The following is a 14037-nucleotide window of genomic DNA, read 5'->3' on the forward strand; positions in this document are numbered from 1 at the left end:
CGGAGTACCCGGAGAAAACCCACGCATGCACATGAGATGGCAGAGGGTGGAATTGAACCCTGGTCTCCCAGCTGTGAGGTCTGCGCACTAACCACTAGACTGCCGTGCCGCCTTAATAGTACAAAATAGTACAATTTTAACTTTGATGACAGGAGAGGGCATGTTATGGTGATTTAGTGCATACTCACATTCGACCATTCGTACTGTGACAGACAGACATACCTTGTTTGATTCCCACTTCCTCTGTTGGCTCCACCCAATCACAGGGCACATATAGACAAACAACCATTCACACTCACATTCATACCTATGGACAATTTGGAGTCACTAATTAAAACCCACGCATGCACGAGGAGAACATGCAAACTCCACACAGAGATGGCCGAGGGTGGGATTGAACTCAGGTCTCCTAGCTGCGAGGTATGCGCGCTAACCACTCGACCGCTGGGCAGCAGTTTTATCATTCATTTGAAATTTGGATCTGGTGCGACCTGAAAAAAAACTCAAAAAGAAGCGACAGAACAAGTTGGTTTCGCTTTCATGTTTTTGACTCACTTTGTGCTAATGCGCCAATTATGTGGCAATTATGCAAATTAGGTTAGTATGATGAGGTGTTGTGCAACATACTTTTTTGCCAGAGATGTTAAATTCTGAATTGTACAACTCGAGTGATGCGTCTTTCTGTAACTTCCTCAGTCTCAGCAGCACCACCAGCCCGCCCTGTCCCTGCAGCACCCCTCCCAGCCGCTTCTGTCCCAGCAGCCCTTGCAGCAGCAGCAGCAGCAGCCCACCACCGGCCCCCGCCTGCCGCCACGCCAGCCCTCCACCGCCTCCCCGGCGGAGACTGAGGACGAGGTCGGCCGCGGAGTCGGCATCAAGTCCCGTACGGGCGGGGGGAAGATATCCCTGGAGGCCCTGGGCATCCTGCAGAGCTTCATCCAGGACGTGGGCCTGTACCCGGACGAGGAGGCCATCCACACGCTCTCGGCCCAGCTGGACCTCCCCAAGCTCACCATTATCAAGTTCTTCCAGAACCAGCGCTTCTACGTCAACCACCCGGCCAAGGCGCCCAAGGAGCCGACTAATAACAACAACAGCAGCGGCAGCACGAGGAGTAGCAGCAGCAGCCCCGCCTTCGACGAGGAGCTGACGGACCTGAAGGAGGGCGGCGAGCTGCTCAAGGAGCTGGACGAGAGCACGCAGACCAACAACACTGCCTTCTGCATCAAGATGGAGGAGCATCTGGGCCAAGGCGGGCAAGTGGAGCTGGAACCGGAGGCCAAGGAGTAAAGAACCGACAGGACTGCATCAGCAGCGTCTGGGACGACTTTTTGCATTTTGTAAAAGTACTCGTATTCTTCACTGTAAAGCATCATCGACATAACCTGCACAAAGATGAAAAAAGACGTGGATGTTTGCTGACTGCACTTGATGTTTTACACTGACCGTCTTTCTCGATTCCACGCGGGGAGAAAAAGTCTATGCGGCGTTCTCGGGAAGATGTTTTTGTGTTTACGTGTGTGATGTTAAACTGTCTACTTTTCTTAATGAGCAAACAAAATCAAGGACCAAGTTGTTTGACACGGCCTTAAAGACCAGGCGTCAACGTCTGCAGCCTGCTGGCACATCACTTCTTATTATTGTTAATTCACCATGTTATCTTTTGAAAAAGCGCATCATGTGATGACGAATCAACTGTGGAATGCCAGCGCTCGGCCCGGCCCGGCCCGGCCCGATGGCTCTCAGCCGTGAGGTGTTATTTGTTCGGGGTGAAATAGAATATAAAGAAATCTCTCTCTATAATAAAGACATATATATATAACGATACTATACCACCAATGCCTTGTACAATACGGCACTGCCGGTGTTCCATTGTTTTGCTCAACCTTTCTCACTGTATCACGGTTACAAATGTGAATGATGCCATCTTTGTGTTGTCTTGACTATTTATTTTGCGGTCCCTGCCGTGTTTCTGATGTTTCTAAGCACGCTTGTTTCTCCACGCCTCAATCCCAACGACATTTCCTTCTATTTGTCGATGTGATCTCGACGGGCAGTTATAACAAAAAGTGTCTTAAACGTTTGAAATGGAGCAATGTGCTTTACAGGTTGCCTATCATTAAAAAAAAGTGAAAAATAAAGTGCTGTGTGGGTTGAGCGGATCATGCTACAAGCTTCTCGATTTAATGTCGTATGCAATTTTTCCTATCATGCAAATAAGCTTAGGTGAAACGACTAACCCTGTAGAGAGAAAAAATATGCAATCTGTGTGGAAATGATCGATGTCTGCGATGTGTCTTCCTTTGATCAGCTAATCGTGTACAAACAAGCTGTATAAAAGTCTTTCTTTGCTTATTTTCAAGGAGTTATTTTACTATGACTGACTGTTTTATAAGTGTCCCCGGTTCCTTTGTGCAGAAACTACGTCTGGATTGTCGGTTCTTTGTATTTCTTGGCATTAACACGAGCCGAGGCCGTTTTGGCGCCCCCACCTGGAGCGGAACTGACCCCTCGCTGACCGCACGCTCTTTGTAATAAGTGTAAATAAATAGCACACGCTGTCAGAGTGTAAATAGACAAAATGGAAACTCTGTTGTGCCTCTTTTAATCACCTGGGCTCTTCTCCTGCATCTTGTGCTGAGTGTGTGTCAAACACCTGTGAAACATGTCAACACCTGCTGGGTGGAGGGGGGGTGTCTACAGGTGTCCCGGCCTGTTCGATACCCCGCTGTGTGTACCAGTCGGGTCGGTCTGCGCTGGCCTCCTATTGATGTTCTGCTGTTTTTTATTCATGAATAAAAAAAATATTTAAAAAAAGAGTGTTGAATTTGTTGGTGTTTGTTGGTGGAAGACATCAATCAGCGTGTCCACGCAGTCCGAGGTCGTGAAGTGCAGAAACGAGCTCCATTAAGTCTTTAAAAAGAACCTGGCATGCTTTTAAGAACACTTCACTACTGCACCTGTTTCATCTCCTTTAGCCCCGCCCAGCAGAGCCTGATTGGATGGATCACTGCACACACAAAGCGGCATCTATGTAAATTTCCCAAATTTAATATCTGCTGTGATCCTTTCTCGAGGTGACGCCCTTAAACGATGGAGTTGCATGGAAAATGTGTGCACCTGTGTCCATTTGCCGCATCGCTGCTCAGTTTTTTGGGGGGGGCTTGAGGAACGAAACATTTTAACGCCTCGCAAACTCATTTTTGGATATGCATCAGTTTGGTTGACCATGTGACATCAACATGCCGAGCGACATTCATCCTTAAAGTCAACCACAGAAATTCTCCATGGAGAAAAAAACAAAAACTTCCTGCTCTCTAATATAAAACACGGGACACAAAGTAGGACAGTAGAGACATAAGTTCCTTACTTACATACATACATACGTATTTTACTGTATATAGCTTGGCCAGTCAACAGAACATACAGTAGCAGAGTTAACAAAGCCCTTCTGTGATAAAAGATTAAAGACGCACCTTTTTAATCAGGCTTTTAACTAATATTTTTAAACTTTTCTTATGTTTTTATCTTTTTAGTCCTATTTTATGCTCTTAGTCTTCAGCTTTTAACTCCAGTGTTTCCTCAGGGGGGGTCCTCCACACTGGGGGCTGTGTCGGGTCTGCTGAGGGGGTGCCATCCTTGGGTCCCTTCAACCCAACCGGCTGGGGGTTCCTCCCTTTAATGTGGGGGTCCGCCCGTCTGTCGGAGTCGGGGGGCCCGGGTGCTGGTCCTCCGATGGCACGGCCTGCAGCTCCTCCCAGTGTGGACGGCCCCAAAGGTGGCGTTTCCTTGATCCTCAGTGCCATGCCATGTCTCCCTACTGTGTGTGATTGTGTGATTGTGTGTGTGTGTGTGTGTGGGTCTAGTATGGAAGGTGGGAAGGAGGGGCTTTCTTTTGTTTCTTTGTTTTTTCCTTTTAATTGTGGTAATTGTTTTAATTCTGTAAAGCACTTTGTGTTGCATGTCTTTGCAAAGTGCTATACAAATAAAGTTGATTTGATTTGATTTGATATATCTAACCATGTAGTGGTAGGTATGGCCTCAAGACGTAGGGATGATTTAAGCCTAGATCATGCAGGCTCCTACGGCTCCTACGGTCTATAATGTATAGACCAGCCACAGAAGTGCTTTGTCATGTCAAACAAACTATACAGGTGTTTACATTTTTTCAGGGTGCAAGACTTGGTACATCTTAGTGTTAGTGTTTCTTTTTGCTGGTGTCAGGTGGGACATTTATTTTGTATACGGCACTTGCAGACTCCTATGTGTCACATTCGTAATTAGATCAGATATTTTTATTTGATTTCACGTCACCACAGCTACATTCTGCACGAAAAAACAAAAAAGGGATTTAGGGAACACCAAAAATTGCACATTGTTGTGACCGAGGCATTATTTATGTCATAACTATATAGTTACAGTATGCACAAATTCATAATAGCCTACCACATATGGAGGACCAAAACTGCCAAAATAATAAATAAATAAAAGTGGAAATAAAAACAAAAATGAAAAAAAAAGAAAAAATTAAATACAAAAAAATAAATATAAATGGAAATAAAAACAAAAATAAAAAAAAAAATATTTTTGAATCTTGTTTTTTATTTTTGTATTTATTTTTGCTTTTATTTATTTATTTATGTATATATTTTTTATTTTTGTTTTATTTCCATTTATATGTATTTTTTTGTATTTAGTTTTTTGATTTATTTTATCATTTTTGTTTTTATTTTCACTTTTATGTATTTATTTATTTATTATTTTGGCAGTTTTGGTCCTCAGAAATGCAGAAGGAAAAACTATTCAAATGAGGGGGCGGTCCTAAGTGTGTCTTGGGTTGAACTGTTCGCCAATTGGTTGATCGACATGTGAGTGCGAAAATCGACTAGGTATGCCTGCAAACAGCCACAGCAAGAGGAAGTCACCACACCACTCTCGTCCTATTCGTCCGAAGTTGAAGCTTGTGAAAGCAGAAAGTAAAGAAAGAGTCAACACACCTGAACTGGAATTAAGTAAAAGCGTAACACATCAGCTGTTTCATACTTACCACGTTCCAAATCATCCAAACGATTGGCAGCGTCCCTGAGAAGCTCGGACACCGACTTCCTGGTGGACCCCGCCATTATTGTCCCGGTAAATGTATACTTTTCTCCCTGTATACTTCCTCTTGCTGTGGCTGTTTGCAGGCATACCTAGTCGATTTTCGCACTCACATGTCGATCAACCAATAGGTGAACAGTTCAACCCAAGACACACTTAGGACCGCCCCCTCATTTGAATAGTTTTTACTTCTGCATTTCTATGAGGACCAAAACTGCCAAAATAATAAATAAATAAATAAATAAAAGTGAAAATAAAAACAAAAATGAAAAAAAATTAAAAAAATTAAAAACAAAAAATAAATATAAATGGAAATAAAAACAAAAATAAAAAAATGTATACATAAATAAATAAATAAATAAAAGCAAAAATAAATAAAGAAATAAAAAACAAGATTCAAAAATTAAAAAAAAAATATTTTTGTTTTTATTTCCATTCATATTTATTTTTTTGTATTTAATTTTTTGATTTTTTTTTCATTTTTGTTTTTATTTCCACTTTTATTTATTTATTATTTTGGCAGTTTTGGTCCTCCATAACCACACACATACTACAAATAATTTGAAACAGGCAGCAAAGAGTGCCATAACCACAAAAACCACTGCTTGTGGTTGAACGTTCCTCAGTATGCGGGGCGGGGCAGACCCTCTGTCTAGTCTAGTCGCCAGCCAATCACAGGGCACATATAGACAAACAACCATTCACACTCACATTCATACCTATGGACAATTTGGAGTCACCAATTAACCTAGCATGTTTTTGGAATGTGGGAGGAAACCGGAGTACCCGGAGAAAACCCACACATGCACGGGGAGAACATGCAAACTCCACGCAGAGATGCCCGACGGAGATTCAAACCCAGGTTTTCCAGATCTGGTGTTGACGGTGGCCAACATGTTAACCACTAGGCCACCGTATGGCCTTTATAAGTATCTTTTAATAGTATAGCAAATAAAATAATGATACATTCATTCATGTTCTACCGCTTATTCTCACGAGGGTCACATGATGTGCTGGAGCCTATCCCAGCTGTCTTCGGGCGAGAGGCGGGGTACACCATGGACTGGTGGCCAGCCAATCACAGGGCACGTATAGACAAACAACCATTCACACTCACATTCATACCTATGGACAATTTGGAGTCACCAATTAACCTAGCATGTTTTTGGAATGTGGGAGGAAACCAGAGTACCCGGAGAAAACCCACGCATGCACGGGGAGAACATGCAAACTCCATACAGAGATGGCTGAGAGTGGAATTTAACTCAGCTTTCCTTGCTGTGAGGCCTGTGTGCTAACCACACGACCACCGTGCAGCCCTAATGATACTTTATCAAGACAAATTGACATAGTACAAATACAGCAAAGAGATATGGCCCATGCTCGTCTCCCAGTGGAAAGGTTGCTGGTTCGATCAAAGTATCCTTAGCCAAGATATTAAACCTCAAGCTGTGGAATGTGGTCGGTGTCAAAACGCTTACCTAGAACTTAGAAAAGTGTTGTTACAAGTAAAAGTAAATTTACCTTTAACATTTTTGACACCTTTTGACATATTACAATTTTTATTATGGTAAAAGTGTCCATGCAGAGACTTTAGATTGACAGGAAGTAAGTTCCCAGCAGTCTCTGTCACAGGGTGTGCTTCGAGCAAAGGAAGTTTTGCGGAGAAGGAACCTTCCAGTCACCACTTGTGTTTCTGCATCCCTGAAGTTTATTTCACTTCAGGAGACGAGGACAAGCACAAAAGTCAAGCACAAAGACGTACAGGACACATCTGACCGGCACACTAACATCGAGAGCAAGTGGATAAAACCTCTGGCGTCCTCATTTTCAATTAGTGAGCGAGTCAACTGTCTGAGCGACAAACAAGAGGTGAAGACGGCAACAAACAAGAGGAACTGTGCCTGGCTCTCCTGCTCATTATGTCTGTTTTGAGAGGGATCAAGCCGTGTTTGCTTCGGCGTCGGCAAGGGTTTAATCCACACAGATGGCTCGCCGAGCGTCTAAAGCGGTCGTCAAAGTCTGCAGGGGAGTTGACAAACATCTCTATTTTATTATTTTTTATGGGAACCAAGGCGGGACGAGAGTCAAAAGTGTCAGAGTCACGGAAAAGATGGAGTCATTTATGACAGGAGGTGGTCCACACCTTGGACTGATCACCTGTCAATCACAGCTTTGCAGTTTTTAGGTTTCATTTTCATTTCATTTTGTTCCTTTACTGTATCCAACATCAACCAAACTGTGAGTACAAAACCAAAGTACCGTCATTGTAGCGTACACCCCAACTCGAACCCACTGTGCATGTTTTTAGGTGGCTGCACGGCGGTTGAGTGGTTAACGTGCCGACCTCACAGCTAGGAGACCCGAGTTCATGTTAACGTACGGTGAGGTTCCCCTGCTGCTGCCTAAAGATGCCACCCATTCCCCCACAGAGGCTCCAGGTTCTGATGCTGCAGGGCAGCTTCAAGTCAATCAAGACCAATCGAGTCGTATCCCGTTTTTTGAGCTGTAGATGCAGCTGACCCCTTCTTCTGTGTTCTGCGTGTTCATTGGACAGTTGAACTCGGGAGGTGCCGAGTCAGCACTGATTGCTAACCAACCTAAACACAATAATATTTATTATTGTTTATTTATTTATTATCATCCATCCATTTTCTGTACCGCTTATCCTCACGAGGTTCGCGGGGGTGCTGGAGCCTATCCCAGCTGTCTTTGGGAGAGGCAGGGTACACCCTGGACTGGTCGCCAGCCAATCACAGGGCACATATAGACAAACAACCATTCACACTCACATTCATACCTATGGACAATTTGGAGTGGCCAATTAACCTAGCATGTTTTTGGAATGTGGGAGGAAACCGGAGTACCCGGAGAAAACCCACGCATGCACGGGGAGAACATGAAAACTCCATTTATTGTCATTGATTCCAAATATTTTAAAGCTATTTTGAAATGATGAAATACTTTAAGCATACTGAGTAGCCGTTGAGACGATGTCAATTTGTGTCTTTGGTTATAAATAATATTTTGTAATACTAATCATTTTCTATCTATATCTACTTAAGGCAGGGTGTCCAAGGGCCATGTGTGGCCCATGGTTATTTTTTTAATGGTCTGCAGAACATTCTAAAACTATAATATTAAAAAAACAGGAAAAAAATCAGCAGTCATTTTAATAGAATAAAGTCAAAACTTTGACAAAAAGTTGTAATTTTATAACAATAATTAAAGGATAAAACAACGTCATTTTATTAGCAAAAGTAAATAAAAGCATAAATAAAGACATTATTTTAAAGACATTCATTCATTATTTTCTACCGCTTTTTCCTCACGAGGGTTGTCGGGGTGCTGGAGCCTATCCCAGCTGTCTTCGGGGCGAGAGGCGGGGTACACCCTGGACTGGTCGCCAGCCAATCACAGGATTTTAAAGATGTAATATGACAAACTAAACAACAAATTAAATTGTAATTGTTGGAAATAAGGTTGCAGAATTATGGGACAGAAAATATTAATAAATATATATATAAAAAAAAGAAAAGAAAAAGAAAAGAAAACAGCAGAAATTGAAACAAAATGTCAAAAATATTAAACTATCAAATATCTTACTTTTTTCAGTATGTGCCCTTCACTAGAAAAAGTTTGGACACCCCTATTATAAGGCATTTTGGACTCAACTTTGTGTACCGTTTCAGTATCTGATGACCTCACCGCTAGGAGACCAGGGTTCAATTCCACCCTCGGCCTTCTCTGTGTGGAGTTTGCATGTTCTCCCCGTATGTGCCTTGTGATTGGCTGGCCACCAGTCCAGGGTGTACCCCGCCTCTTGCCCGAAGACAGCTGGGATAGGCTCCAGCACCCCCGCGACCCTCGTGAGGAAAAAGCGGAAGAAAATGAATGAATGAATGAATGAATGAATGACCTCAGTCATCAAAGTATGGTCACCCTACCCAAACTACTACTAATACTACTACTACTACTACTAAAACTGGCTTAAAGTACTTTGCCTCCCTTCATGAAGATGATGTGTTGACAATAAGAACTTTGCAAGCCGCATGGAGAAGCTTTCTATTTCTTTCAAGTGTTGTTGACTAAAAAAAGGACAAGTTGCCAGGGCAGAATGGTGTGCGTCCATCATGTGCCGTCTGCCATGTGATCTTTTAATGGTCAACATTGCAGAAAGGAAGAATCCCAAAATTTGCACAGAATCATGAGGATATATAATTTCATTTCCGACAACATGCTGGGATTTTTTTTTATTTTTTTTTTGCGTCCAGATGAAGAAGAGGAAGAAATGGAGAATAAACAAAGTCTTTAAAGGAGTCCTATCTTGGCTTTTAAACTAAAGTGAGTTTCTTTTCATAAAATATTTGGTAAATCATTTTTTTTCTCCTCTTGGCTGACATGCTCGGATTCCTTTTCTAAAGCAATACAATCATTTTACAAAATAAAAAATCATTCATTATACTAATCATTCAAAAATCAAGGCCAAAAATGTCTATTTTGTTTTCTCCCAATCTTACCATGTATCAGGGATAGTGGGGCCTACGGCTGCGTACACGATTCCCTACATGTGATGGAAAGCAAGTGTACATTTTCCGTTCCTAAAAGCTGGAGTCATCAGCGACTCCGTTATTGATGGCTTGGCATTAGTGGAGATCTTTGACTTGCTGATCCTGCCTTTGTGTTGGCCCACAATGAAAAATTGGAGTCCAGACCACAACCATGATACTCTGCAGGCCCCCCGCCAGAACCTGAACCAGACGCATTTGGCTGGTCCGTCCTGATGTTTTATCTCCAGATGAATAAAAGATAATCAGGTCTCATGTCATGTCGACGTCGGCAGGTCTGCTCTCCGCCAGCCCTCGGGACAGTGCCGTAAATCAAAGAGGAAGTGCAGCCGAAAGCTTCAGACTCATCTCTGCTTGCAAAAAGGAGGAAGTGTAAGGAGTGACGTGTGCCTACGCTAGAAGTCGCCAGATGATGTCAACTGGAATTTGCATATTTTTTGCATACGATGTTGTAACAACTGTTATAGGACAAAACTATAACTGCATTGGAGAGACAGAAGAACTACAAATAAAGATGATTCTTTGTTTGTTCATCAAAATAAGATAATCATAACATTTTAACTTTTGCTAACAACTGTCAAAGTTAAGCATCTAGACCAGGGGTGTCAAACTCAATTTACCTAGGGCCACTGGAGCTAGGGTCTGGGCGAGGCTGGGCCACATCAGGTTTTCAAAAAACAAAACAAAAAATGCATTTATTAAAAACAGAAAAATGAATAAACTTTGCTTTGGTTCCAATTTTCTACAAGAAAAGCTCTGATAAAACATTCCACTGTTCTCAAATATCTTACTTTTTATTTTTCTACACAAAATAAGATGAAAAATAAATAAACAAATCAAGAATAAAGAAAATCAATCAATCAGTAATGAATAAATAAATATAATAATAATAATAAAAGGGCAAATAATAAAAACTTAAGAAACCACATATAGTTGGTGGGTAGACAAATTATTTTTTTCAGATTAAAATGAACAAAGCATTATTAGAGCCCTGTAGACATGACAAAACACGACTATAGTCACATTTATACTCTTTTTATTTACAACATATTGCGCAACTGCAGGGTCTTGAGACACATGCTAACTCGCAAACTACAGATATAGCAACCTAAACAGTAGCCTCCAAGTTATTTCCTTTAAACTTAAAAAGCCAAAAACTTACCACTTCCACACAGATAGGGAGGATAACTATGAACAGTGATTTAACCTTTAACATGAACATTAATCAAACGTAATAATTTTTTCTGGGTACATGATACCATACAGCATCCATATCAAACTTGCGTGGACCGCACTAACATTAAACTTTCATATCAAGGCGGGGGCCTCAAACTAGTGTCCTGCGGGCCACATTTGGCCCGCGGGCTGCGTGTTTGAGACCCCTGATCTAGACTAACCTCCAGCCTCCAGCTTTTATCTAGTTCAGACTACTTGTTTAACTTATCACACAACCTTCTTGCATCACACCCTCTGAAACGCTGACAGATAAGCGGCCGAGTCCAAATGAGGCTTGAGTGAAATGAGTAGTGATTTGATGAAGATGAACTTCTTTAGGGGGGGGGCAGACCCCTCAACAGCACCCACTGCTGGTCAGTGAGAACAGACACTGTAGAGCAGTACATGCTTTAACTGTTAAGTCCCTCAAATACCAGAAAACTCTCCAAGAATGCCTCTCCATGTCTCCCTCTCGTCACTTTGTTGCCAAGAGGGTTTGGAAGGTTGCCAGATTTAGCAACAAAGTTGCTATTCAAGCTGTACAATGACCACTCAAGTCACAATTTTGATGACTTTGGATTTGACTTGACAATATCGTCAAAGAATGGAACTCGATTTGGACTTTGAAATCAATCCCTACATTTACATGCAGTCAATATTCCGTTTAAGGTCAATATTTTGCTTTCTGAAACATTTGGAATAACCTGTTTACCTTCCTGAGCAAACAGGGTTATTCCTATATGCGTGGTAATTATAATAACCAGGATACCCCCATTGTTGACACACAGAACACGCCATCCGCTTCTTCTTCCTGTATACGAAAACAAAAGCAACACCAGCAAGGCTTATAATGAGCTGTAGTACTTAAGTAGTACTTGTCTATAAAGAACATAATCATAATGGATATTCCTATTTTGATGGGGATATCCTGATAGTCGTATACATGACCCAATATTCACGTTAGAAAAAAAGTAACCCGGGGTAATATTCTGGTTTTTAAAAACCGGTAAATGAGCATATTGGGGTTTTTCAAAAGGGCTATTGGTGTTTACATGACCGTGCACAACCGGGTTATTGCTAATGGCTATGTAGCCACTGACTATGTTTACATGCAGTCAAATAACCCTATCATAACTGGAACATGTAAATACCACATTGCCACATTGGGTTGTAAGGACTCGAAAATGTCAAGCTTATGATTTGGGACTTGACTCGACCTGTCTTGTCAAGACTTGGAATGACTTAACCTTCGTTCATCAGTCATCGTGAACAAGTTCCTATTTATTTGTCATCATTGTAAATATTCTCAGAAAAGTGTTGCAGTAAAAATAAACACAATTCATGAAATCCTTTTGATTATTAAAAGTTGTAATGACAGTAATAAAAGTCATGTGATGAATCCCTCATGACTCTCCAGCATGACTTTGTGGATGTTCGGTTTTTCACCGTGTCTGCCCTTATTTTCTGGTCTGTGCTTTTTGTTACATCTGCTTCCTGTTTGGAGTGAATGTTTCACCTTAACTCAGGTTGTTTAAATTACGGTTGAAAGTTCATTAGGGGCGCAGAGCTCACAGCTAAGAGACCAGGGTTCAATTCCACCCTCGGTCATCTCTGTGTGGAGTTTGCATGTTCTTTCCGTGCATGCGTGGGTTTTCTCCGGGTACTCCGGTTTCCTCCCACATTCCAAAAACATGCTAGGTTAATTGGCGACTCCAAATTGTCCATAGGTATGAATGTGAGTGTGAATGGTTGTTTGTCTGTATGTGCCCTGTGATTGGCTGGCGACCAGTCCAGGGTGTACCCCGCCTCACCCCGGAGACAGCTGGGATAGGCTCCAGCACCCCCGCGACCCTGGTGAGGAAAAGCGGTAAAAAATGAATGAATGAATGAATGAAGTTCATTAGTTTTCCTTGGACTTTTTACCCGTGTGTTGGATATCTGTTAGCTGTTTTCCTATAACATTCATATTTCCACCTCCCACGGTGAGTTCAATGTTCATCTTTTTGTGTGTTGTTGTGCGCCGTGTGTTTGTAAAAAAGACATTATTGAAACCATCTTGCCACCATGTACTTGCATTCTGGTGTGTCGGTCCACCAAATATTAGCTAAAGATGCTAACACTTTTTATGGCGTCTGTTGTTTTGCTGTTGTGTCGATGAGGCCTCTTGTTGTTTGAAGCGCTCGTTGAACCTGCGCTCCTCTTCCCAAACCCGCCTCGCCACTTCCATTCCAAAGCAATCACTCGTGGATGAGCGGTGCTGCTCGCCACTCGTCACCACGGCTCCACCGGTGCTTTGACCAAAACAGACTCAGCTAGCGTCACGTACACTCAGGCGCCACTCGACAGGCTGCGCAATCATGTTTTTATATGGACAAAAAACTACATACCGGGAAAACTGTTCTCTTTTACCGTGCAGAGTACTGTAAACATATTATGCTGCTTATGTAAAGTGCAAATATGCATACGAGTCTTTATTTTGCAGTAGTTTTATAGAAATTTTGCTGTTTTTTGTCTGCCTGACCAATCTCCTGCCGGCTTTCCGAGCTGTGTGGGACAGTGGAGTATTCTGCCCTAAGTTGCCAGGTAAACAACACATTTTAAAATTTATTTTTACACCAAAAATGCCCCTACAAATTCTGCTTGGTAGCAAGTGAGCAAGAAAAAGAATGCAACACAATAGTTCCTCTGATTTGTGTCAAAAGTTATGTACCAAAACTGAGGCCATTTTTCCTAAAGGACATCATGTAAATCCAAGAAACCCAAAACAACAAATACATTTTACAGAGTATAATTATACAGTAGGGGCGGCACGGCGGTTGAGTGGTTAGCGTGCAGACCTCACAGCTAGGAGACCAGGGTTCAATTCCACTCTCGGCCATCTCTGTGTGGAGTTTGCATGTTCTCCCCGTGCATGCGTGGGTTTTCTCCGGGTACTCCGGTTTCCTCCCACATTCCAAAAACATGCTAGGTTAATTAGCGACTCCAAATTGTCCATAGGTATGAATGTGAGTGTGAATGGTTGTTTGTCTATATGTGCCCTGTGATTGGCTGGCGACCAGTCCAGGGTGTACCCCGCCTCTCGTCCGAAGACAGCTGGGATAGGCTCCAGCACCCCCGCGACCCTCGTGAGGATAAGCGGTAGAAAATGAATGAA

General features: G+C 42.3%; 1 protein-coding gene across 9 annotated transcripts in view; it reads left to right on the forward strand.

Annotated features, from left to right (window-relative positions):
* The window catches only part of satb1b (SATB homeobox 1b), a 66556-nt gene extending 63758 nt beyond the window's left edge, over window positions 1-2798 (forward strand). For all 9 annotated transcript variants that reach the window (XM_078790708.1, XM_078790705.1, XM_078790707.1 and 6 more), the window contains one exon: window positions 697-2798. In XM_078790708.1, the coding sequence (XP_078646834.1) occupies window positions 697-1290 (594 nt within the window). In that variant the 3' untranslated portion in view covers window positions 1291-2798. The remainder of the gene's footprint in view (window positions 1-696) is intronic.
* Window positions 2799-14037: the final 11239 nt, after the last annotated feature.

Source organism: Doryrhamphus excisus, linkage group LG5, assembly GCF_037039965.1.
Source record: "Doryrhamphus excisus strain RoL-2023G ecotype Guam linkage group LG5, RoL_Dexc_Guam_v1.1, whole genome shotgun sequence".
Lineage (NCBI taxonomy): Eukaryota > Metazoa > Chordata > Actinopteri > Syngnathiformes > Syngnathidae > Doryrhamphus > Doryrhamphus excisus.